The sequence below is a fragment of the Mustela lutreola genome, chromosome 16 (genome assembly GCF_030435805.1).
Source record: "Mustela lutreola isolate mMusLut2 chromosome 16, mMusLut2.pri, whole genome shotgun sequence".
NCBI classification, from domain to species: domain Eukaryota; kingdom Metazoa; phylum Chordata; class Mammalia; order Carnivora; family Mustelidae; genus Mustela; species Mustela lutreola.
Genome location: NC_081305.1, coordinates 59,316,451 through 59,343,727, shown reverse-complemented (window position 1 = coordinate 59,343,727; position 27,277 = coordinate 59,316,451). Strand labels below are relative to the sequence as shown.

The 27,277-nt window shown below is 44.0% G+C and overlaps 1 protein-coding gene across 1 annotated transcript; it reads left to right on the top strand.

Annotated features, from left to right (window-relative positions):
* Nucleotides 1-845: 845 nt before the first annotated feature.
* Nucleotides 846-22,217, top strand: ZNF233 (zinc finger protein 233). The gene is given in 5 exon segments (XM_059151249.1): nucleotides 846-938; nucleotides 15,748-15,874; nucleotides 16,597-16,684; nucleotides 20,293-21,614; nucleotides 21,617-22,217. Coding segments are annotated over 5 exon segments (2,109 nt in total). The 3' UTR covers nucleotides 22,096-22,217.
* Nucleotides 22,218-27,277: the final 5,060 nt, after the last annotated feature.

Genomic DNA, 27,277 nt, shown 5'->3' with positions numbered 1-27,277 from the left:
ATGTGTTGTTATAAAATTCTAAGCCAGGGAACAGTTGTTGGCCAAGTACAGCCTTTATCTTATTTTTGTATGAGAGCTGGAATTGCACACTTGTAAAGAATTTTAGGAAAAAAAATTGTAAGGAGAAAGCAAAGAATATGCTACAGATAATGTATATGGACTGCAAACCCTAAAATATTTATTTTCTGGCCCTTTAAAAAAATTTTGTTTATTTATTTTAGAGAGAGAGAGTGCACACAGGTGGGGAGAGGAGTTGCAAAGGGAGAGGGAGAGATAGTCCCAAGTGGACTCTGCACTGAGTGTAGAACCTGAGCTGGGCTTGATCTCCAGACCCTGAGGTCACGGCCTGGGAAAAAAACCGAGTCAGATGCTTAATCCACTGTACCACCCAGGCGCCCTATAAAATTTTTTTTCTTAAAGAAGGAAAAGAAACAAAACAAATGGTAATCTCACCAGAGAACACACTGAACCTCGTTCCGCTGGGGCTTCTGGGAAGGGTGGTCCCCGAGCTGCGACGGGTCCACGCATTTGCGCTGTGAGAGTGCGGAGCCGGAGTCCTTGGAAACCTTCTGGGACGTGAGTTAGCGCTGAGCCCCTGCGACTCCGGCCAGCTCGCCCGGGCGTGGGACCCGCAGGCGCCGCCTTTCGCTCTCAGGGATTAGAGGCCGCGTGGGGCGGGCGTCGCGACCGCCGTTTCCTTGGCCTTCCCCACCTCTGCGTGCTCTGCAGCCTTCTAGCGACACGTTCGTAGACTTGTTTACTTTCTCCGTTTCTCCTTCGTTGAGTGGGATTAAGGATCGTTCCTCCATCGGGGGTGTGTAGCGAGGGTTCCGAGAGTTAAATAGATGGAAGATGCTTGGAAGCGGTCCCGGCGCGAAAACGGTGGCCGGTTGTCACCCATCTGCGTTTTCTGGGCGAGGAGCCAGCCCCTGAAAACAGTGAGCCCTGCGGGAAGCAGGGCTGTTTAGGATTCCTTAGGACTCCCCGCGACCGCACCCTTCCTTTTTTAAAAGAAAGATTGGTCTCACCCCAGTTGGCGCCTGCGATGGTCTACCGTGATTTGTTCTGGACCACAGGGGGAAAAATTGTTCTATCTCCTTTCCCTTCTCCGCCCCAGAGTTCCCAGAGTGTGCCGAGAGGAGGGAGTGTTCCCCTGCCTACTGGTAACAGTGTCCCACCCTGAGGAAATTTAACATGCTGTGCCTTTTTAAAAAAAAATTTTTTTTATTTATTTATGTGTGAGAGAGAGGAAGCTCGAGGGTTGGGGAGGGCAGGCGGAGAGGGCGAAGACTCGGAGCTGAGCAGGGAGCCCCATGAGGGGCTGGATCCCAGGAACCTGAGGTGACCTGAGGGGAAGGCAGATGCTTAACCGCCTGAGCCACTCAGGTGCTCTTCTTTATCCATTTGTCTGCTGAAGTGTATCTCCGCTCCTTCCAAATGGCTATTGTGGCCATTGCTGCTATGAGCATTGGAGTGCATATGGCTTTTCTTTTCACTACATCTGTATCTTTGGGGAAAATACCCAGTAGTGTAATTGCTGGGTCATAGGGTAGCTTTATTTTTAATTTTGTGAGGAACCTGTTTTCCACAGTGGCCACACCAACTTGCATTCCCACCAACAGTGTAAGAGGATTCCCCTTTCTCCACAGTGTCTCCAACATTTGTTGTTTCTTGCCGTGTTGATTTTTGCCATTTTAACTGGTATAAAGTGGTATCTCAATGTGTGTGTGTGTTTTTTAAATTTCTTTTTAGTGTTCCAGAATTCATTGTTTATGCACCATACCCAGTGCTCCATGCAATACGTGCCCTCCATAATACCCACCACAGACTCACCCAACCTCCCTTCTCCCTCCCCTCCAAAATCAGTTTGTTTCTCAGAGTCCAGAGTCTCTCATGATTCGTCACCCGTTCCAATCTCCCCCAACTCAGTCTCTTCAATAAATGCTGCTGGGAAAATTGGACAGCTATGTGTAGAAGAATGAAACTCGACTGTTTTCTTACACCATATACAAAGATAATGAAATGGATAAAAGACCTCAGTGTGAGGCAAGGATCCATCAGAATCCTAGAGGAGAACATAGGCAATAACTTCTTCAACATCGGCCACAGCAACTTCTTTCAAGACGTCTCCAGGGGCGCCTGGGTGGTTCAGTGGGTTGTGCTGCTGCCTTCAGCTCAGGTCATGATCTCGGGGTCCTGGGATCAAGCCCCGCATCAGGCTCTTTACTCAGCGGTGAGCCTGCTTCTCTCTCTCTCTCTCTCTCTCTGCCTACTTGTGATCTTCCCCCGTCAAATAAATAAATAAAAGATCTTAAAAAAAAAAAAAAAAGACAGGTCTTCAAAGGCAAAGGAAACAGAAGTGAAAATGAACTTTTGGGACTTCATCAAGCTCAAAAACTTCTGCACAGCAAAGGAAAGAGTCAACAGAACAAAGAGCTAACCCACAGAATGGAAGAAGATATTTGCAAATGACACTACAGACAAAGGGCTAGTATCCAAGATCTATAAAGAACAACTCAAACTCAGTGTGGTTTTGATTTGAATCTCCCTGATGGCTAATGATGATGAACTTTTTTCGTGTGTTAGCCATCTGTTTGTCTTCCTTGGAGAAGTGCCTGTTCCTGTCTTCTGTGCATTTTTTGACTTGATTATTTGTTTTTTTGGGTGTTGAATTTGAGAAGTTCTTTACAGATCTTGGATCCTACCCCTTTGTCTGACACAGACAGTGTACTATAATGAAGTCTCACATCCATCAACCTTGGTCATCCTTCAGCTGTTCTAAGTTTTGTGCATCTTGCTATATAATCCTCCCTCCCATTTTTTTTTGCTTGAATATTTTAATGCAAAAAAAAATCCAGACATTGAGGCAAGAGGATATATACTAGATTATCATAAGTATATGGAGGTCAAGGGAGAGAGGACATAAACGATTCCGAAGTTTTTACGTGGTGATTAGGAAAATCGTGGTTATTGAGAAAGCCAGGGGCCCCATAAGAGTTGCAGTTAAAGAGGGGTGCCTCGGTGGCTCCATCAGTTAAGCATCCAGTTCTTGATTTCAGCCCAGATTGTGATCTCAGGGTCGTGAGATTGAGCCCTGCGTCAGGCTCTGAGCTTGGTGTGGGTCTGCTTGGGATTGTCCCTCTTTCTCTGTCTCCCATCCCCCTCATGTGTGTTTTCTTTCTCTCTGCCTCTCTCTAAAATAAAATCTTTTAAAAAAGAGTTGCCATGAAAGAAAACAATGTGACAAATTTAGTTTGTGCCTTTGGAATTTAATTTGCTCTTGGTTTCCTGAAAACAGATTAAGTCCCCAAATAGTAACAAGGATGCATATAGAGATTTTTTTGTCCTTTATCTCACTCTGTGGCCATATACAGAAGCCCCAGCCCTTTCAGCATTCAGAAGTTGACAGCCATTTACTGATAATACTTTCATATCCTAAAACAAACTTACTTAGGAACAGAGCAGGACTAATGAATCATTTCTGTGTTTATCACTGTGTCATAACGGAGTTGGTGAAAACAATAACTAGTATTTATTGGGAGCTTTTTATGAGGCAGTTTCCAGTGTTTTTTTTTTTTTTGTATTAACTTATTTATTCCTCAAAAGAATGCTGTTATGATCCCCACATTACAGATGAGATACAAGAAGACAAGTGGTCTCCAGAAGATCACTCAGCCAGTAATATGGCACTGAACTAAAACCCTCAGGTCTTTTTTTTTTTTTTTTTTAATATTTTATTTATTTATTTGACAGAGAGAGATCACAAGTAGAGAGGCAGACAGAGAGAGAGAAAGGGAAGCAGGCTCCCTGCTGAGCAGAGAGCCCGATGCGAGACTCGATCCCAGGACCCTGAGATCATGACCTGAGCCGAAGGCAGTGGCTTAACCCACTGAGCCACCCAGGCGCCCCTAAAACCCTCAGGTCTTAACATGGCACCTCCCCGCCATGTTTTTAACAATATCCATTACCAGCTGATGCCTCCTATGCTTATCTGTTGGCTGGTAAATTATCTACCTTTTCAACTATGGTATCAGCTTCATGAGCGCAGGGACTTTGTTCAGTGCTGTATCTTTACTATATGGAATTGTGCCTGGCACATAGCAGATGCTCAGTGTGTACTCGTTGAATGTATGCATGAACGTGCTTGGTGAGTAGTAATGAGGCTCTCAGCTACCAGCTTACCTTCTAAAAAGGTGGATAGATATAAGCAAGATAAATAACTAAAAGACACATTAATATGTTAGAGAGTGCTGATGCCGAGTATCAAAGGGGCGTGACTGGAAGGAGAAGGGAAGTGGTCGGGAGGGGGGCTTCAGTTACATAAAGATGTCCGTGGAATAACATTTGAGTAAGGAACTGATGGTGCTATGTAAACAATTAAATAAGTTAACTTTAAACATTAAATAAATACCTAAATAGGATTTGCTTTATCCAGAGCCCATGACTGACCCTTTTATGATTATTTAACTTTTAAGGATGACTGTGATGTTGCTTGAACCAAGCAAATTAAAAAGGGAAACCCAGAGGAAGAAATGGAGCCATTGGAAGATAGAGTTCATCTCTCTTTCCCCCAATTAAGAACACCCTCAGAATCTTACAGTTCTGAGGGAAGGAGATTAGGGAGTCCAAACGTTGCCCCATGGAGTGTCTTCTCAGTCATCTTTTGATTCCTGTGTTTTGAGTCCTCAGTATATCCTAGGTGCTGGGGAGAAAAAGGTGTATCATAGGCAAAACAGATGATTAACCACTAATTATCACCCTGGTGGCCCTCAGGTGATGGAAGGCTTCTTGGAGTCCAGAAGTGGAGAGCTGAGCCAGGGACCCCAGACCTCATGCCCTTTAGCCCACTAAACTCTGTGAAATGTCAGGTCTCCTTGCAAAACTGTAACTGAGCAGAGCAGAAGGGGAAGCAGAAAGAGGGCCCGGGATGAGGGAATTGGTGTCACGAACTGAGATTTCTTCCAGGCTTTGAGAGAAGTGGATACGTTGCTCTCTTTATTAGAATACTTCTGTCTGAAGTAGGAGGAGCCATGAACATGAGTGGCTGTTGCCTATTGGACGCATATTTGTGTGTATTGTGTTCACAGAAACCTCCTACAACACTAGGTGCTGGATACTGTTATGATCCTATCTTACAGATGTGGAAATAGGGCACGAAGGGCTAGGAAGTCAGAAGAGTCCATGGTAGAATCCTGATGGACTGGCTCCAGTATCTCCCCGCAGATCACTTCCAGCAGATCTGTGCCCTCGGGCTCCCCTCTCTCTCATCCTTTCTACGTCCTCTTCATGTTTGTGGTTAGGAACCCGGAGACCAGATAAAAACACGAGCTCTGGAGTCAGAGTTGGACTCAGGCCCATTGTCATCTCTCACCAAGCTCTGTGACCTTCATAGTAACTTAATCTTGTGAATCCTCAGCTTCCTTATCCATTAAATGGGAGCAGTAACCCTCATCTCATCATTTAGAGTTTATACAACGTGCCAGGCACAGAGCCAAGGTTGTATTTTGAATTATTAATATGAATTCAATATGGCTACATACTCCAGTTTAAAAATTTATTAACTTCTTTTTTAATCTTATCCCATAGCTAGTAAATATTTTTTTTAATTTTAGGTATAATTCACATATCATACCACTTACCCTTTAGAGTATACAATTCCCTGGTTTTAGTGTATTCACAAGGTTGTATAACCACTACCACTAATCTAGTTCCAGGATTTTTTCATCACCCCAAAAAGAAACCCCACACTCCTTAGCTTCACCCCTCACCCCTGCTCTACGAGCCCTGGCAACCACTAATTCACTTTCTGTCTCTGGATTTGCTTGGGCAGCTTTGCTAGACTTGCTCACATATTCCCCAGAGCGACGTCGTTAAATTGGGATCTGGAAGTATTATTCATTTAAGTGAGAGACTGTCAGGTTTTTGTTTCAAATGAGAACATCTAGAAGCCATCATTTTAGTTTCCCTTGACCACCATGAGCATAGGAGAGGGGCAGTCACCACTGGGCCTCTTGCAGCAGCGTGAGGAAAACTCACATGTTCACAGCTTTTACAAAACCAGATACTGATGTCAATTAAACATCATTTCAAGACAACAGATTATTGAGTAATATACCCAATTAGAATTATGGGCTTTTCAGAGGTAAGGTGAATTCCTTAGGACTAAGAATTGTAAGGGGCGCCTGGCTGGCTCAGTCAGGGCATCGTGGGACTCTTGATTTCAGGGTCCTGAGTTTGAGCCCCATGATGGGGGCAGAGTTTACTTAAATAATAGATAGGTGGATACATAGAAAGGAAGAATGAACAGTACAGGCTCTGAAATCTGGATGTCTTATAAAAACTCGTTTACTGGCTGGGGCGCCTGGGTGGCTCAGTGGGTTAAAGCCTCTGCTTTCAGCTCAGGTCATGATCTCAAGGTCCTGGGATGGAGCCCTGTATTGGGCTCTCTGCTCAGCAGGGAGCCTGCTTCCTCCTCTCTCTCTGCCTACTTATGATCTCTGTCTGTCAAATAAATAAATAAAATCTTTGGGAAAAAAAAAAAGACTCATTTACTGGAAATGACAGCAGAAGACATTAGCAAGGACAAATTTATGGTGCATTACATCACCTGCTTTTTTTTTTTTTTTTTTTTTTGCAGCCACGGGGGAGTCAGCTATGAGTTTCCCCCTCTATCCACAAGCTGACCCTCCCAGTAATCCTGTGACAGAAGCACTCTTGCTTTTGCAGCTGACAGATTTGAAGCACAGGTTTGTTTAAAGTTCACACAGAGCAGCCATCTGGGCAGAGCCTACGTCTCATGGCCTCTCTCTGCCAGTTCGGCCTCCCCAGGACTCTGCCCTCTCCCTGAAGCAGCATGAGAAAATGACCAAGTTTCAGGTGAGTTGAGTTTTGATTTTAATCGAAATTACACACCTTTTCCTCCAAGATGAGATGCATCTCTTTTCTCTCCTGTGGGAAGGATCAAAGAGGAAAACGGTATTTGCTATGTGCCAGTTACTTAATTTTTGATTGGTTCTTTTTTTGTTTCTGTCCTTAGCTTTTGTGTTGGTTTTAGCTTTGGTTTTATTTTAGCATCGTCTCCATTTCACAAATAACAGCTCAGAAATTTATAGATCTCAGAAAATGGAAAAAAAAGAAAAAGCCCACATTACTACACTGCGTATGTCGGCTGTTTTCCCTGGGCTCTATTTACATAATTGTACTTGCATTATATGTATGGTTTCCAGTTCTGTCTCTTCACTTGGATATCACTTCAGTTTTTTGTGATTCAGCGTTCTTTTGTGTGCTCATCTTAAAAGGGCTCCTAGGAGCACCCACATGGCTCAGTCGGTTAAGCATCTTCCTTCAGCTCAGGTCACGCTGGGCTCAGGATGCTGGGATCGAGTCCCCTTTCGGGCTCCTAGCTCAGTGGGAAGCCTGCTTCTCCCTCTCCCTCTGCCTGCCCCTCCCCCTACCTGTGTGCAAGTGTGTGCGTGCTCTCTCTGTTTCGAATAAATAAAAACAGAATCTTTTTTAAAAATCACTTTTTGAGTTACAGCTTGCCTATGATTTACATATCATAAAACATTTGATCAGTTTTGACAAATACACACACCTACATGAACACCACCACAATCTAGATGTAAACCATTTCTGTCACCTCTAAAAGCTCAGGTTCCCTCATGTCCCTTCCCAGTTAATCCCAGTGCCACACACCTGGCTGTAGGCAACAGCTGATCTACTTTATGTCATGACAGATCAGATTCATCTTAAGTTTCTTGAGTTTCATATGTTGGTCCTCTCGGGAACTTCCCAGGTATAATCTGAAATGGGCCCCCATATGTGGGAGGCAGGGAGAGATGGAAGAAAGGGCCGGCCACTCCAGGTTGGTAGGTGGCAATTTCACTAAGCAAAGGGAACTTACCTGTGAGGCCTGTCTTGGGCCGCAACAGGATGAATGGATCCCCTCGGCTGCCCTCCAAGTCTTGCAAGTTTGTAAAGAGGCCCTGACTGTCCTCAGTCGTGTATACTGTTTTCAACACCACATCATTGTCTCAAGGCTATATCCTTGGAGCAGCCTCTGAGAGCAGGAAAGATAAGCAGAACCCACATCCCAAGGACAGGGAGGAGGTGAGGAGTCCCCGAGTGCCAGGGTCCAGCTCACAGGTCACTTGGCAGTCCAAGTGACTGTCTTCTTGATGACGTTCCCCCCACGCCGCGTAAATGAAGGTGTACAGTTTGTCCTCATTTTGTGTCTGGCTCCGTTTGTTCCTCATCATGTTTTTGGACACAAATCAACAGTCCTTTTATTGCTGCATAGTATTTCACTGTGTGAGTTTACCGGATTTGGTTATCCATTCACCCGCTGATGGACGTTTAGGTGGCGTCTTGTTTTGGGACATCGGATTGTTCCTTCTGTATTTGTGTACTAGATGTTTGGATGAACATAGCCTTTCTCTGTCTCACTGATACTAGGAGGAGAATCTAATCTCTGGGTCATATGCTTAACTTCTTAAGAAATTGTCAAATCATTTTCTGTTGTGGTTGCCTGTTTTCTATTCCTTCCAGCAATGTGTTCGTGTTCCAGTTGGCTCCACATTTTTTTCTAACATTTGATATTTTCAGTCTTAAATTTTAGTTATCCTATGACAGTTGTGTTGTGATACATCATTGCGGCTTTCATTTGCATATATTTTCCTGATGCCTGAGATGTTAAATGTCTTTTTTCTGCTTTTTGGTCATCTGCATATCTTCTTTTTGAAAGGTTTGTTCAGTTCTTTTGCTTACTTTTAAACTAAGTTGTTTATCTTTGTAGTGAATTTTAATAGTTCTTTTAATATTCTAAATACTTGTCCTTCAGACCCATGGGCATTTAGGTCCTTCATTTATATCTTCTTTCATTTTGGGGGGTCTTAGTTCTTTCCCTCAGTCATGTTTTATAGCTTTCAACATGTGGGTTTCTTACATGTATCCTGTTTAATTTATCCCTAAGTAATTTATGTTTTGGGGATACTATTCCGAATGCTGTTGTTTTTGAAATTCAATTTCTACTTGTTTGTTGCTAGAATATAGAAATACAATTGACTTTTGTATCTTGACTTTGCTAAATTTGCATATTAAATCTAGAAACATTTTTCTAAGCTGTCAGGATTTTCTGTACAGTCATCAGTAAATAAAGAGTTGTATTTTTTTCCATTCCTGTCTCCATTGTATAGACTTCCTTTTCTTCTCTTATTGCACTGGCTAAAACTTCTAGAACAGTTTTGCCATATATATCCTTTCCTTGTTCTTTTCTGTTTTTTTTTTTTTTAGAGATTGTATTTATTGGGCACCTGGGTTGGGTTTTCAGTTGATTAAGCAGCTGCCTTCTGCTCAGGTCATGATTCTAGAGTCCCAGGATTGAGTTCTACATCGGGCTCCCAGCTCCATGGGGAGTCTGCTTCTCCCCCTGACCTTCTCCCCTCTCATGCTCTCTCTCACTGTCTCTCTCTCAAATAAATAAATACAATCTTTTTTTTTAAAAAAGATTGTATTTATTAGAGAGAGAGCAAGCAAGAGAGTGAGCATGAGGAGGGGGGCGCAGAGAGAGAGAGAGAAGCAGTCACCCCACTGAGCAGGGAGCCCGACCCAGGGCTCTATCCGGGACCCTGGGATCATGACCTGAGCTAAAGGCAGATGCCTAACCGACTAATCAACCAGGCACCCTCCTTTCCTTGTTTTTTATTTTATTTTATTATCTATTTGACACACAGAGAGAAAGCACGAGCAGGTGGAGTATCAGGCAGAGGAAGAGGGAGGAGCAGGCTTCTGACATGGGGCTTGATCCCAAGACCCTGGGATCATGACCTGAACGGAAGGCAGTTGCTTAACCAACTGAGCCACCCAGGCACCCCTCCTTGTTCTGAATCTTAGGGAGAAAGCATTCAGTCTTCCACTGTCTGGTGGGCTTTTGTAGATGTCCATCATTTGGGGTGAGGAAGTTCCCTCTAGTCCTACTTTACTCAGAGTTTTTGTTATGAATGAGCGTCAACTTTGTAAGTGCATTTTTTAAAATAATCTGAAGTCATTGTTTCTTTGGTTCAGTTAAAGTCTTTGAAACCCTTTTTTTTTTAAAGCTTGGTTGGGTGGGTCTAGAGTAACCTTTATTCCAGAGCAGTGGCTCTCAGGAATGATTTTGCCGCACCACGGAACATCTGGCATGTCTGGACATTTTGGACTGTCGGGACTAGAGGGTCAGTACCACGGACAGCTACTGGGCAGAAGCCAGGGATGCTCTTAAATGCCCTACAGTGCACAGGATAGCTCCCAGAAACACAGAACTGCCTGGTACAAAATGTCAACTGTTGAGAAACTCTGTTCTAGAGAGAGTTTACCCTTCTACTGTAGGGCGGCCCTTCAGTTGCTGTCAAATGTCCCTAATGGTGAGTGAGGGCTTTCCATTTGGCTGTTTGGAATTCAAACATTTCTAAGTCCTACTCAGCTCTGGGAACCATTCAGCCTGTTGCTCCCCAGGTACTTTTTGCCTGGCCTGTGGAGTCCTAATGTGCACAGTCTGGTTTTTAGCAATAGACTCAAAAGGATTCCTGTGCAGAGATCCAGTGCTTTTCTTGTGCATAATCCCCTCCTTTCTGGAACTTTGCTCTGCATTTTCTACCTCTCCGGTCTCCCCATTCTGATTTTTCTGTCTCTTCAATTCAGCAAGGCTCTGATTGGGTTCTCCCTTCCTGTGCTTGCAGTTCAGAAGTCATCGATGGGCAAACATCTAGGGTAATCAGAGGGCTCGCCTCATTTTTTTCCCTTCATTTCAGAGATTGAAGTATTGTGCTTTCAGTGTCTGAAAGCAGTTTGTTTTCATACTCTTTTTCTATTTACTATTTATAATAGGAGGACTTTTAAAATTTTTTTATTTTTTTTTGGAGGACTTAAAAAAAAAAGATTTTATTTATTCACTTGACAGAGAGAGAGAGAAAGCACACAAGAAGCGGGTAGTGGCATTCAGAGGCAGAGGAAGAAGCAGGAGTTCCCTGCTGAGCAGGGAACCTGAGGTGGGGCTTGATCCCAGGACCCTGAGATCATAACCTGAGCCAAAGGCAGAAGCTCAACTGACTGAGCCTCCCAGTCGCCCCAGAGGACCTGTTTAGTACCAGTTATTCTGTTATAGCCAGAAACAGAGGTTTTTCTCACCTGCATTTTTGACAACTGCATGATATTTCAATGAACTGATGTTCCTTAAACCCCCCCAAAATTCCCATGACACCTGGGTGGCTTAGTTGGTTGGGCATTTGATCCCAGGGTCCTGGCATTGAGCCCCGAATTGGGCTTCCCCTCAGCAGGAGTCTGCTTCTCCCTCTCCCTCTGTGCATGTGTGCACGAGTGTGTTTTCTCTGTTTGGTATATAAATAAAACTTTAAATTTAAAATATTCCCTAATCCTAGACATTTAAGTTTAAGATTTTTTAAAAAGATTTCTTTATTTGAGAGAGCAAGACTGGGACAGGGAGGGGGTGAGGGAGAGATTCTCAAGCAGATTCCCTGCTGAGCGGGAAGCCGGAGGCAGGACTTAGTCTCCCTAAGGTCATGACCTAAGCTGAAATCAAGAGTCTGATACTTACCTGACTGAGCCAGTTAGGCACCCCAGGAATTTAAGATTTTTAAAAAATGTTTTAGAGAACACTGCTGCAATAGTTTCCCTGCATAAAAGCTCAGTTCTTAAAAAACAATTCTGGAAACTGCCCCTTCTGGGAAGATGGAGGACATGTTATTCTTCCCACTAAGTACAGCTAAAAATCCTGGATGTTACATGTAAAGCAAACACGAAAGGTGGAGAGAAGGCCGACAGGCTAGGGAGCTAACTTGAGGAGTGATGTGGTAGTGAGATACTTGGCCTTTCTTTTTGCCTCATGTACCCCAGACTTCTTGCTGGAGAAGATGGCAACATGGAAATACCAATGAGCTCAGACCAAAAAGCCCAAGAAAGCCTTCTCTGGCCAGAGGGTAAGGAAACGGCAGCTTAGCAAGATAGAAAACTTTTAGATAGTAACTGCTCTTTTTCAACCAGACACACACACACACACACACATAAACCTGGAGCCCCACACCCACCCCTACCAGGCTATAACAAGGAGCCTAGACTTCCTGACTTTCCAGGCTGTAATGATCCACCCCAACCCACCTGTCAGGGAGTAATGAATGAGCATCCACCTGCCACCGGCGTCAGCGGAGACAATGTGGGAGCCTGGACTTCCACACTCACCTAGCGGCAATGAGCTGCCTCTCCTTTTCCCAGCATGGGTGGTGTCAGGGCAAGCCTAGTGGAAGTTCAGGGCTTTGACTACTACCCAGTGGAGTTGAGGCAAACCCCCACCATCCCTCATGTCAGTAGAAGCCAATGGGAAGCCCTGGGTGTGGTGCTTAAACAATGAATTTTGGAACACTAAAAAAAGAATTTTTTTAAAAGTGTAGTTATATAATTTTATAAATAAAATTAATTAAAAACTAAAAAAAGAAGAAGAAGAAGCCAATGGGGAACAGTAGCAACCCACCTGCGTCCCTTTTAGTCAGGATGTAATATTCTCTCCACAGACCTAGTAAAGGGCCAGAAGTCTGAGCCCAGAACCTTCTCACTCCACCAGATGTCAACAGAGGCCAAGTGGAGAATCTGGGCTTACGTCCCCGAGCTGGCAGTAACAAAGCTCTATCTCCCTTCCCCTTTGAAAGATGTGTCAGAGGAGGCCTAGTCAAACAGAAGATTTTAATGAAATCACGAGTCTGATTACATAATAACTCAAAAGGTTCAAGTTCCAGTGGAAAATCACTTGGTTTACAAGAACCGTGAAATCTCAGCTGGTTTAAAGGATGATCAACAGACACAGTAAGATGATGCTCGCTGATTGTAGTTCTCAGTAATAAGTGATATAAAATGTCCGTTATCTGACAAAGACTTCCTTATTGTGGTAAAATATACATAACATATATTATTTTAAGTGGTTTTAAGTGTACTGCTCAATGACATTAAGTACATTCACAGTGTCATGCAAGCATTACTGCCACACATCTCCAGAACTTTCTCATCTTCAAACTGAAACTCTGGACCCATTAAACAGTAATTCCTATCACTACCTCCCCACCCCAGCCTCTGGAAACCACCAGTTTGAAGATGTCTTCATGTCTCTATGTATTTGACTATTCTAGATTCCTCGTATAGATAGAATCATATACACAATCCTTTTTATGACTGGCTTCTTACTCACTTAGCATAATGTCTTCTAGATTCATCCATTGGATAAAGATTTTAGAGCAGCTATCATATTAAGGAGGGCACGTATTGCATGGAGCACTGGGTGTGGTGCGTAAACAATGAATCTTGGAACATGAAAAAATTAAATTAAAAAATAAGCAATTACAGACTTCTTATTTAAACTAGATGTTTCTTTAAGGTTTGATAATGAGGAAGATAAACACACAAACTATTCTGGGGTCTTCCCCCCTTTTCAGTACTCTGTTGTCTTTACTACCAGTAGTAGCAACAGTAAATGCAATAATAATAGCTAAAAAGAAAAAAGGAAGTACACCAAGACATATTCTAGTTAAACTTCTGAAAACTAACAACAAAGAAAAAAAAAATTAAGGGAAAGAGATACGACGCCTTAGCTATAAGGGAAAAAACATTCAAAGACTGTGAATTTCTCATCAGAAACCATGGTGGCCCCAAGAAAATGTCACTATTTTTTTAATTTTTTTTTTTTATTTGACAGACAGAGATCACAAGTAGGCAGAGGGGAAAGCAGGCTCCCTGCTGGGCAGAGAGCCCGATGCAGGACTCGATTCCAGGACCCTGTGATCATGACCTGAGCCGAAGGTAGAGGCTTTAAACCACTGAGCCACCCAAGCACCCTGACACATTATTTTTAAGGTGCTGAATGAGAAGAGCTGTCAACTCAGAATTCTGTGTCCAGTAAGGTTAGCCTTTGAGAAAGAAGGGAGAATCAAGACATTATCAAATGAAGGAAACTAATGTATTGTTGCCATTTATACTGGAAATAAATAAAAATTAAAAACAAATATTACCCAGAGCACCTGGGTGGCTCAGTCAGTTAAGCCTCTGCCTTCAGCTCAGGTCATGATCCTGGGGTCGAGTCCCACATTGGGTTCCTTGCTTGGTGGGGAGCCTGCTTCTCCCTCTGCCTGTCTCTTTGCCTGCTTGTGTTCTTTCTCTCTCTCTGACAAATAAATAAAAGTAAAATCTTTTAAAAAAGTAAAATAAAAAAATAAAAAATATGACCAAACTATGCAGTCCAAAAGAAACTTACCACAGGGGGCTCCCTTCTATTATCCCTTCTATGGGATGCTACCTTATTCATGAAACACTTTATAAAACTAATCAGATGTTCAAGTTGAAAAAAACTCACTTCAAATATAATGGTATCAGCAGGTTGAAAAGTAAAAGGGTGGAAAAAGATACACCATGCAAACATTAATCAAAAGAAAGCAGGGGTGACTAAATCAATGTGGAACTGTACTCATACACTTACCATATCAATTATAATTACATTAATAAAAATGAGCGTCCTTTGAGGACCTACTCTGTGGCAGATGTATGTGTTCTATACATCTGTCTGGTGGACATCTGCGACGATGGAAATCATCTAGATTGTGCTGTCCGATACGGTGGTCATTAGCCACATGTGGCTCTTGACCACTTAAAACGTGGCTAGTGGAACCGAGGGAGTGAAGTTCTAATTTTATGTAATTTAAAATTTAAATTTACCTAGTCACATGTGAGTCACATGGCTACTGAATTGGGCAGCACAGTTATGAAAACATTATATATATATCCAGTTACATAACTCGCCATCTTCCAGCATGGACACCTCACACAGATGAGGAAATAGATTAAGGATTTGTCTGAAGACCTTACAGCTTGTGAGGGCCAGGGCTTGGGGACTTACACGGTATAGCAAGAAACACTGAACACTGGGACACTTTGAATGCTGTCATGGGTAGGTGGCATGGCCTTCAGACTGCAGAGGGTCCATTGTCTCGCTCCCCAAGAAGGGTGACCTGTTGGTTTGTCAGAGTGTAATGAAGTGATTGTCCCCTGACGTAGTGATTGTGTGAATCAGAAAGGAAAGACAAAAATTATTTGTTGGGACTGCTGGGACTAAATTGACTTAACATCTCTGGGACGGTTTGGTAGGACCTATCAAATTATAAACTGTATATACCCCATGATTCCAGAGTTACTGTTCTAGGGCACTGACTGTAGGAATACTCGCAAATGTTCCTGCGTTAAATATACAGGGATTATTTGTAATTGGTTGTGTTCTTTTTTAAAAAATCATGTTCAGCCCAATATATAGTACATCATTAGTTTTTGCCGTAGTGTTCAGTGATTCATTAGTCACGTAGAACAGCCGGCGCTCATCGAAGCGCACGCCCTCCGTAATGCCCAGGGCACCTGGTTATCCATCCTCCCCCACCCCTCCTTTCTGTTCAAATTGCAATTAAACTTTAAAATGTTAACTTTAATTTGAAATTTTTAATTATTTTAAATTTTAAATTAGTTTTTAATTTTTTAGTCATATGTTTGATGTGACTGTGGCAAAGTCATGGAAATGACATGTGGGGTGGAGAAGAGGAAGCCACTTAGGTAGCGCCAAGGCCCTCAGAATCCAGAACAGCGTCTCACCCATCCTCCCACCTTCTTAGTGTGCCTTGTCCCCACTGGCCATTGGTTATGAGATGAAGTTGCATGTGCTTGGTGTTGTAGGAGGCGGTGACATTCAAGGACGTGGCGGTGGTCTTCACCAGAGAGGAGCTTGGCCTGCTGGATCCTGTCGAGAGGAAGCTGTACCAGGATGTGATGCTGGAAAACTTCAGGAACCTGCTCTCCGTGGGTGAGCACAAGGGCTCTCTCTGACTCCATGTCAGCCCCTGGAATGTCTTGGTTTCAAATGCTTACGACTTGGGGACTCTTACAGTGCTTCCCCAAACTTGGGGGTCGCAGGTTCCTCACTCTGGTGGGACACCTTCTCTGTACCTTGTCTGTTTTTTATCAGATTACAGTTGTGACATCTTGTGAGGTTTAGAATCAGGTGGTGACTTACGTCATTATTGTGTTGAATGAGACAGGTCAGAAATGGCATAGCTCCTTGTCAGGAGCTACATACTGTGCAACAGAAATTGTGAGCAAAAGCAGGAAAGGAAATGTGGCAGGAGTAGGTTGTGGTTGGAGTGAGGTCAGCACATCTGTGTGCTTGTATCCTGGATCACAACATAAAAGGTGTTTGTTACAGCAAGTCACGGTCAGAATTTGGGAAAATACTACGTAAAGAGCATAAAGATTGTAATTCTGGAATTAGCATTTTTGCCTTCAATTTATGCACACTGTACACGTGCCATTTTTTTTTTTTTAAAGATTTCATTTGTTTATTTGACAGACAGAGATCACAAGTAGGCAGAGAAGCAGGCAGAGAGAGAGGGAAGCAGGCTCCCTGCTGAGCAGAGAGCCTGATGCGGGGCTCGATCCCAGGACCCTGAGATCATGACCTGAGCGAAGGCAGCGGCTTTAATCCACTGAGCCACCCAGGCACCCACACGCGCCATTTCTTTTTCCTAGGCTGTGAACCCTTCAGATTAGATACGACATTACCGTTGGGGAGAGAAGAGAAAGTTTGGATGATGGAGGCAGAAACCCCCGGGGGGTGGGCGTTCAGGTAAGAGGCGGGCAGCTCGGGGTCCTCACCACCTCCCCGATGGCCCGCCCCCGCCCCCGCCCCGCATCCGTTGCCCTGCCTCATTGCAGCAGCTCGTCCAGGGGGCGCTCTGTTCTGCATGTGCGCGAGGACCGGGCAGTCAGCCGTGTCGCTCCACGTGTTTAGTCTTCTCTGACTCCTGTCTTCGTACAACCCGCTGTCCTCACGGTGGCCGTTTGGCCAGTAGCGAGGTGGCCTTCTGCGGGCTTGTCCTGACCTGGGCTCCCTGCTTCACCCTGGGTGAGCGCTGCCCCCTCCCCGCACAGTTCCATCCTCCAGCTCTGGCCTCGCCTCTCTCCTCCCTTCCTGCCCCTTCTCTCCGCTCCCTCCTTCCTCCATTTGTCTTTAATCTGTGTATCCCTCAGGTACACCCGGCCCAAGAGGACAGCAGTAGTCATTCCTGCTGGATATGAACAGCAAAGCCCAAACCAAATCAAACAAACAAAAAACCAAAAAAATCCCTCTGCGAATCTGGTGTCGTGAGTAGTGAGGGGAAGGTCTCCCTGGTCTTCAGTTGTTTCTTTCCATGTATCCTTCTGCTGCGTGAGGCCGAAAGTGGTCAGGCATGTTGGGTGCTCGCTCCGTCCAACTTGCTGCCTTGTTCTTACCTATAAACCTAACCTTGGGGGGTAGGATCCCAGTGATTACCATGGTCTGTTTGCTGCTGCTTTTTTATTTTATTTTATTTTTTTTATTTGTTCATGAGAGACAGAAAGAGAGAGGCTGAGGCAGAGGGAGAAGCAGGCTCCCGCTGAGCAGAGAGCCGGATGGGAGGCTCAATCCCAGGACTCCGGGATCATGACCTGAGCCGAAGCAGACGCTTCACCGACTGAGCCCCCGAGGGGCCCTGTCTGTTTGCTACTGATTAGGTAGTTTCCCAGCTGCTTTGCCTCCATGTACAAATCTATACTTTTATTTTTTAAATTTTGGCCTTTTTACTGAAATATATCTCAGGTACAGAAAACTGCACCAATTATAATCGCACAGCCCCATGAATTTTCAGGGCATAAAATGACTTATTTGCCTTACAGTTCTTTTTACTGAGGTACAATTTAAATTTGCACATCTTCAGTGCACAGCTCTGACAACTGGACAGTCCTCTGTAAGCCGTATTCCTCTGAATGCAGAACAATCTCACAACATATTCTGTTCCCGTGTCCCTTATTATTTTTCTTTTTTTTTAGTGTTTTTTTAAATGTACTTGACAGACGGAGATCACAAGTAGGCAGAGAGGCAGACAGAGAGAGAGGAGGAAGCAGGCTCCCCACTGAGCAGAGAGCCCGATGCAGGTCTCGATCCCAGGACCCTGAGATCATGACCTGAGCCGAAGGCAGAGGCTTAACCCACTGAGCCGCTCAGGCACCCCTCCCCTGTCCCTTATTAAAAGCTCTTTAAGCAAACATCAGGACACTCCAGGATTTTGTGTTTTGTCTATCCATCTAGGTGCCCTGCCCCATCTGTGAAGAATCTTCTTGAGGTCTGTTTTTACTGCACAGAAGCTCAGACTGAAGGGTTTCTTCTCCCTTAATAATCTTCACAAACAGAAGCTCACAGAGAAGGGTCCCACTGTTCACGCTCCTCCCGAAGACAGTTCGCATGAGCAGAATAAGCTAGCGTGACTGAAGGACTATTTCAGAACATTGTTAATGTCGACCTGATTAGAAGTTCTGTGGCACTTGTATTAACTACCTACTGCTATATAACAAATTACTCTTGAACTTATTGGCTTACAACCACAAATATTTATTTACAGTTAATGTGAACCCAGGAATCTTGGGGCAAGTTTCTGGGTGGTTCAGGCTCCGGGCTTCATAAAGTCACTGACAAGGAGCCCCCGGGCTGAAGCTGAGGGCCTGATGGGGCCGAAGGGTCTACTTCCAAGATGGGCTCATTCACATTGTTGTTGGCAAAATATCTCAGTTCCTTGCTGGCTGTTTGGCATCTCAGTTCCTTGCCAAGTGGGTCTCTCCCTATGGTTGCCTGAGTGTCCTTAAAACATAGCACCTGGTTTCCCCAAGAGCTGTGGAGAGTGGAAGGCAGAAGCCACCATGTCTTCCCTGACCTAACCTTGGAAATGACATAGCATCACTTCTGCCATGTTCTGTTGGTTTCATAGACTGATCCTGGTACACTGTGGGAGGGGACCTTTGTAGGGGTCTGGGTACCCGGAGGCAGGGACCACCGGGTCACCGTCTTGCGTGCTGACTACCACAGCACCTTTTGTGTACATATGAGCCCACAAAACCTGAAAAATGACATTAACCTTCCAGGCTTATCAGAAAATCCAGCCCAATTAAGTGACCACGATGGCCATAGGATTTTACTCCTATGGGATGTGTGGGATTACATTTTCTAGGTGTTTTTTTTTTCTAGTTACAATGTTTATCAGTTGAATATCATATATTAGGACTTCATGGGAATAAAGGGGAATTCTCTCAAATCTAGCTTGTTTAGTGTGTGTTTACTGGCTAAGTTAAGGATATAAACATACCATTGCATGGATTCATTGGAACAGAGGAAGTATTTCCTTTTGCAAATACATTTTTTTTTCAAATAATACATTTTATTTGCAAATACATGCAATCACTTTTCAAAGATGTCCTCTCTTTTTTTTCTTTTCTTTTTTTTTTTTTTAAAGATTTTATTTATTTATTTGTCAGAGAGAGAGCGCGAGCGAGAGCAAGCACAGGCAGGCAGAGTGGAAGGCAGAGTCAGAGGGAGAAGCAGGCTCCCTGCGGAGCAAGGAGCCCGATGTGGGACTCGATCCCAGGATGCTGGGATCATGACCTGAGCCGAAGGCAGCTGCTTAACCAACTGAGCCACCCAGGCGTCCCCTCTCTTTTTTTTCTGTGGGAACTCTTGCCATCACCCGACAATCCCACCTGTAAACAGACAGATTCAGCCTTCTGTCGTCATTTTTGGCTTGTCTTATACAAATATGCAGGTAGTATAGTATAGCTGGGATTTTTTTTTTTTTTTACGTTTTATTTATTATTTATTTGACAGACAGAGATCACAAGTAGGCAGAGGCAGGCAGAGAGAGAGAGGAGGAAGCAGGCTCCTCGCTGAGTGGAGAGCCCGATGCGGGGCTCGATCCCAGGACCCTGAGATCATGATCTGAGCCAAAGGCAAAGTCTTTAACCCACTGAGCCACCCAGGCGCCCCATATAACCGTGATTTTAAGGCTTGTAAATATGTACAATTCTGTAGCCCTTACAAACCTGCTGCAGAAAAGGCAAGAATTATTTAAGTGATTATTTTTATGGACAAGGAAGTAAAGTTTCTCCTCTATATAATCTTTCTGGGACATCTTTTGTTGCTCTGAAGCTTTGTATTTCTAATTTTGATCCCAGACATTAGTTTTGGTATCATTGGAAATAAGTCTTCTTGGCCCTTAGCGGGCAGGAGCCTAATCATTACCTCTTTGTTTCCGTAGGCATAAAAAAGCCAGTGAGAAAGTCAAGCTGAAGTCTTTATGGGTTGAATAAGTTCTCTTGGTGTGACTGACCAATGAAATATTTCACTTGTCCACATTTTCACCTCTGAATCCTCTTTATCCTTCCAGGGCTCAAGAATCGAAATGAGATAGAGACTTTTCAAAAAGTAGGACTAAGCTACCTTTTACATGAAGATGTTACATGCTGGCAGCTGTGGGAACAATTTACAAGTAAATTAGCCAGAAATCAAGACTCAACAATAAATCTGCAAAGCAAGAAGTCCAAGTTGCCAAAACAAAGTGGTTCCTCATGTCAGATGTGGGCAGGAGAATCTCCTCCATTTTCTGAAGATGAAAACTGTGTAATAAAGCTTCAAAGGGAGAGTTCCAATAATATCAGAAGTTGAGAGTTTCCAATTAAGACCACTGGTGATTTCTGGAAGAAAATCTGTCTGAGAGAGTCACACAATTACCAGAGTAGGTGTCGGCAGGTCGACATAAAAAATAAACCATGTAAGTGTGACTGTTATGTTACGACAAGGACCTCCCATCATCATCATGATCAGGAAGAACACAAAATCAGGAAGGCTTGTGGCCACAGTGATTGTGGAAAAGACTTCACGAGGGAATCACATCAACATAGCATGACCCACTCAGGAGGGAAGCATGATATACATAGTAAGTGTGGGCAGGACATCAGTGACAGCTCAGTGTTTTGCATTTGCCAGAGCATTCACTCAGGGGAGAAATGTGGTAGGAATGATGAGTGCGACGGGGGCTTCAGTCAGAGCTCAGACCTGCAAAATCATCGGGGAGTCAACACAGGAAAAAAGCCCTGCAAACATCCAGTATGTGCTAAGAGCTTCAATCAGAACTCTTGTCTTCCTACCCGTGAGCCCCTCCACCCAGGAGGGGCTCCGTATAGGTGTGACATGTGTGGGAAGGGCTCTAGTCAGAGTCTACATCTCAGCGTTTGCTGTGTAGATGACACTGGAGAGAAATCCTCTGACTGTGAGATATGTGATAAAGGCTTCATTCAGACATCACAACTTCAGGCCTATCAGAGAGCCCAGCCTAGGGACAGAACCTACAAATGGGAGGCATGTGACAGGCTAGTTAATCAGAATCCTGGTCCTCTCCAGAGAGTTCACTTGGGAAAGAAACCATATAAATGTGAGGTATGTGGGAAGGACTTCAGTAAGGCCTCAAATCTTCAAGCCCATCACAGAATCCACACTGGAGAGAAGCCATATCAATGTGATGTGTGTGATAAGAACTTCAGCCGGAATTCCCACCTTCGGGCCCATCAGCGAGTCCACACAGGAGAAAAACCATACAAGTGTGACACATGTGGTAAGTACTTCACTCAGATTTCCCATCTTCAGGTCCATCAGAGAGTCCACACAGGAGAGAAGCCATACACATGTGAGACATGTGGTAAGGGCTTTGTCAGAGTTCGCATCTTCAAGACCATCAGAGAGTCGACACTGGAGAGAAACCCTACAAATGTGATGTGTGTGGGAAGGGTTTCAGTTGGAGCTCCCATCTTCAAGCCCATCAGAGAGTCCATACGGGGGAGAAACACTACAAATGTGAAGAATGCGGGCAAGGCTTCATCTGGAACTCGTATCTTCACGTTCATCAGAGGATCCACACGGGAGAGAAACCCTGTAAATGTTACATGTGTGGGAAGAGCTTCAATCAGACCTCACATCTTCAAGCCCAGCGGAGAGTCCATATGGGAGATAAACCCTACAAATGTTTTGACTGTGGTAAGGGCTTTAGTAAAAGTTCACGTCTTCAGGTTCATCAGAGAGTCCATAGTGGTGATAAATCCAATACAGGTGATGAGTGTGATAAAAATGTTCTTCAGAATGTAAACTTCTCATTTTCATCAGAAAATCCACACAGCAGAGATTATTTATGAAATACTGTGTTTAAAAAAAAATACTGTGTTTTAAAATTCAGGAGAGAGCTGGATTTTTTTTATCATCCTGTTTGTTGTGTCATCGTAGACAGTGTTTCCAGCAGAGCCCAAATTTCACAGTCCTCCCGACGTAGAAAGCCTGTGAGAATGGCACAGTCAGTTTCAGTCAGAACCTTCACAGCCAACCTAATCCACACAGGAGACAGGCCTTAAGAAGGGTAAGCAAGGTCAGGACTTTAGCAGAAGTGTAGGGAGGGGCATGGCCGAGTCCGTGCCAGTAGAAGAGAAGCTCCATGCGGGGCAGGAACTTTGTTTACTGCTCAGTGACCGTGACCTCAGACCAGTGCTTAACAAACAGTAGGTGCCCTGGAAATGTCTAACTTGGTGGAGAGGAAAACTATTATAAATAAGACAAATACTTGAAAGTTGTAAGGAGCTCAGCCTCAGTTAGTCATTATCAGCTGTACCTGGAAAATGATGATGATGATGATGATGATGATGATGAACTTTTTGAGAGAACAGGGCAGCGGAGGGGGGGCAGAGGGAGAAGCAGACTCCCTGCTTAACACGGAGCCCAACACGGGCCTCCATCCCAGGACGCCGGGATCATGACCTGACCTGAAGGCAGATGCTTAACAGACTGAACCACTCAGGCACCCCAGGAAAAGGATTCTTCTCAGAAGCTTTTAAAACAATTGAAGGAAGTGACCACTTCATAAAAATACATAAAATCATGCAACCTGCAATTTGAGTGTAAGAGGGTTTTTTTGCAGTTGGCTGCTGTCCTCCGCAGATGTTCACTTTTCCAGCCACGATAAGCTTACGTTTGCATCTGACCATTTAAGACCTCTCTGTGCATCATCGGTCGTGCAGAGCCCACACCTCACTGTCTCCTCTGGGTCTTTTGTAACAGGAACAGACAGGATGAAAAGGAAAAGAGGAACTTGTTCTTAATTTCATAAAAGATGATGAGAGAGGAGTGTGGGAAAAGGGGGGAGCATGTCTTAGCATGCATTTTGGACATTGAACTAAGCTACTAAGGCACAGAGCATTTGAATACCACCCCGTGCTTCCCAGCTGCCTCAGTAGCTTTCAAGTTCGCCGGGTTGAATGAACAGTTTACTTCAGTGTAAGAGAGAGAGAAGTTTCCCACAATTTTGTCCCCCCAGACCTTACCTTCCGGGACGCTGGTTACTTGCGTTCCATGTTACCATCAGAGACCCAGCGCCCCTAACACTGCTCTGTTGGGCTGCCTGGCTCAGGTCATGCATGATCCCAGGGTCCTGGGATCAAGTCCCTCATCGGGCTCCCTGCTCAGCGGGGAGTCCGCTTGTCCCTCTGCCTGCGCTCCCCCTGCTGGTGCGCTCTCTGTCTCTAACAAATCAATAACTAAAATCGTAAACAAACAAACAAACAAACAAAACAAATCACGGTACTTTGTCATTACCAGATTCTGCTGAACCTCCTGGCTCTTTGTAGCAGGATGTTTTCAGTTGTAAGAAATTAGAAAGCCCAGCTCCGACGAGCGGAGACAAGGGAGAATTTGCGGGTGCTCGGGATTAAAAAGAATACGCGTAGGCCAGGACACAGGCCCAGTTGGAAACGGCTCTGGAGCAGTTCTTCTGTGATTCCCTTACCTCTGCCTTTCAGGCTGAATTGGTTCTCACATTTGTCTTTTCCAACCTGCTCTTAGGAGATTTATTTAAAGAACTGGCGCTCCCTGAACTTCCAGCACACACCCACCGCGCTTTCTGTGTACTTCTAACCTCTGAACCTCTTGTCCCTGTTAGTCCACCAAAGGCTTGGCATTTTCTTAAATATACCATATCTAAATGCGAATATTTATAGGGTTACTGTGAGTTACAGTTTGCCATTTTTATCATGCCTCTGTCTTCTGGAGAATCTTTTCTTTCTTTCCCATGTAAAATTTGATTTTTTTTCCTAAAAAATAATATCTGAAAGTTTTAGGTAAGCAAAATAATTCAGAAAAAGCACTCACGTGACATTGCTGACACACGTAAACAATACTGGATATTTTTAGAGTGTCTGTGCTTATGGATATGGATCTGTTCAGTTTTACAAAACTAGCATAATATGCATACGATAGTGTAACTTGATTTTCTTCCCTCAGTAATATGTTGGAAGGATTTTCTACCAATATTGGTCTACAAACACGTAACAGATTTTAACCAATTCCCTGTCGAATGTTCAGTTTGTATCTTCTAAGCAGTTCAATGAAAAATTAGAACAATGACATGCATTCTCATGCTTTCGTACTGTTATTTCCTTGGAAGAAATTTCTAGAACCGGTGCTATATCCAAGAATAATGGCTTTTAGATTTGGTATATACTGGGCAGTTATCTTCCAAAAGTACACAGGACTGCTCATTTCCCTACCCTCCTGAGTAATCTTGATGGGATAAAAATGGCCTCTCGGTATTTGTCTTGCTTGCCAGAAGGAAAAAAAATCCTCTGTGGACAAAGATACCAGGCAGAGCCTCCACATATTTTTATAAGCAATGTCTGGCTAAAACCTAAATTAATTCTTTTCAGGAAAAATAAAGACTAACTGACCCAAAACAAAGAAAAAGGTGATTGAAATTGACCCACAGTGATCCAGAAATTGGAGTTGCCAAACATGGATTTTTAAAATAGCTTCTATTATGTTCATGAAAATACAGAGAATTTCACCAGAGAACTGCAATAATTAAAAAAAGAAAAATCTAACAGTCCTGGATTTGACAAATGCAGCAACTCATTAAGAATTTAATAGATTGGGGCGCCATTTACTCAGAGCTGGCTGGAATAAGGGAGTTGGCTCCTGTCACTTGCAATTGGGCAGAGACTCAAAGGCAGGCCGAGGGATGGGAAAGCTTCATAGTGGAAGAAAGAGAAGGCTTCGGCTGTGTCCTGATTGATGGTTGTTGGCACAGGGACGCTGGAGGTCCCTGGTTAGGGTATATATCTGGGTTTCTTAGGAGCTGGTCCTAAGTTAGAAGCAGGGACAAAAATCAGGGAAGCTCTTGGTTATTAATCAAGTCCTGACCATTTAGGGTCAATTCTTAAAGCGGTTACTATTTGTCTTCCTGGATTGTCACTGGAGATAGCAATCTAGCTTCCCACAAGTGTGACTCAAAGCAGGCTGTCATCATGGGCTGTTGGTAAGAGGATTGGTCTTCTCGGTAGGTTGGTCCTTGCTGCAGGTTGTAGTCTGGAATTCTATTTTCATGTGTGGTCTGAACTGTGTCTGCTTTTCAAAGCACTTTGCTCTCTCAAAGCACTTTTCCAAATGTGCTTGTATCCACTCAAAGATAAACACAGTTAGGGGCACCTGGGTGGCTCAGTGGGTTAAATCCTCTGCCTTTGGCTCAGGTCATGATTTCAGAGTCCTGGAATCGAGCCCCACATCCGCTCTCTGCTCAGCAGGGAGCCTGCTTCCTCCTCTCTCTGCCTGCCTCTCTGCCTACTTGTGATCTCTGTCAAATAAATAAATAAAATCTTTTAAAAAAAAGAATTTAATAGATGGCCTCAAAAGCAAATTAGATGTGGCTAATGCTGTTTATTCTCTAGCTGGAAAGCTCAGTGGGCGGAGGAACCCCAGGGCAGACATCATGTTTTATCATGTAATGTCTATGCAGTGAATGTTTATAGAAACAACGAGGCTGAGGCTTCCGAGGGTAGGATCCTTGCTGGAGAGAATGAGTTTTGGGAGCCCTGTGGGCAACAGGTCCCAGGCAGACATAAACAAGCCTTGCTTTTGAAAGTAAAACCAGACAACTCGGCCAGTAAAAATCTTTGCTGAGATTTCTTTCCAAATCCGTGATTCTGGAACTTCTGTCCTTGGTAATTAGGGCAAGATAGTGTGGCTGCACTTGGGAGACTTGGGAAAGAAAAAGAATGGGGAGGATTTGATTCAGAAGCCCAGGAAGAGAGGTGAGAGCGACAAGGGTCTCAGGTGGGGGCGGTCTTCACAGGTAAGAACGGTGAAGATCATCTTTAAGGAAAAGCGTGTATGAGCAAGTGTTTCAAGTAAGGGAGGAGCGAGTCGTCATAGCTGGTCCGATGTTCCACTTCCTACCAGGTGATGCCCAGACTGAGTAGTCAGGAGGGTCGGGCAGACCGGCTTTTATAGATGACTCTTCGTTTTGCTTCTCTTCTAAAGGAAAACAGTTCAGTGAATTCAGGGAACTGAGATGTCTTTTCTTCCTTGCATACCTGGTCCAGCCTCAGGGATGGATGGCTCTGTCCAGTGAGGGAATCTTAACATCCACAGGGGGTTGGGAGGATGGGTACTGCAGGCACACCATTCTTTCTTTTCTTTCTTTCCGTTTTTTTCTTTTTCTTTTTTCTTTTCTTTTTTAAAGATTTTTATTTATTTGACAGAGCACACAAGCAGCGGGAGCAGCAGGCAGAGGGAGAAGCAGGCTCCCAGCTGAGCAGGAGCCTGATGCAGGACTGGATGCCTCGACCCTGGAATCATGACCTGAACCAAAGGCAGATGCTTAACGGATTGGGCCACGCAGGCGCCCCAGGGACACCGTTCATATGTATTGGAGCCTCGGGGAGGCAGATGATGGTAATCCCCATTGTAACGGGCTTGAGAAGTTTAAAACTATTGCCCTATTTCCCACAAGTAGCAGGATTTCCACAGGTTGCCAAAATTCAAGATTTTAATTCTTAATTATGAAAAATCTCAAGAAGAGAAAATATAATGGTTCCCCACATAGTCATCTCTCAAATTCAAGTTATCAGGATTTTACGTTTGCTTAATCTATCCCTTCTTTTTATTTCAAATGCTGAGATAATGTAAAACAAATCCCTGATACCTTATATCACACCTATCTATTTCAATAGGCATCTCTTTAATATTGGCTATTTTTTTTTACAAAACCACAAAGCCATTATCAAACCTAACAAAATACTCAAATTTCTGTGATTGCTTCGAATGTTTCATTTTATTTTTTTAAAGATTTTATTTATTTGACACAGAGAGAGAGATCACAAGTAGGCAGAGAGGCAGCAGAGAGAGGAAGGAAAGCAGGCTGAGCAGAGAGCCCGATGCGGGACTCGATCCCAGGACCCTGAGATCATGACCCGAGCTAAGGCAGAGGCTTAACCCACTGAGCCACCCAGGCACCCCTCAAATGTTTCATTTTAGTCTAGTTTTTTCTTTTCTTACTTT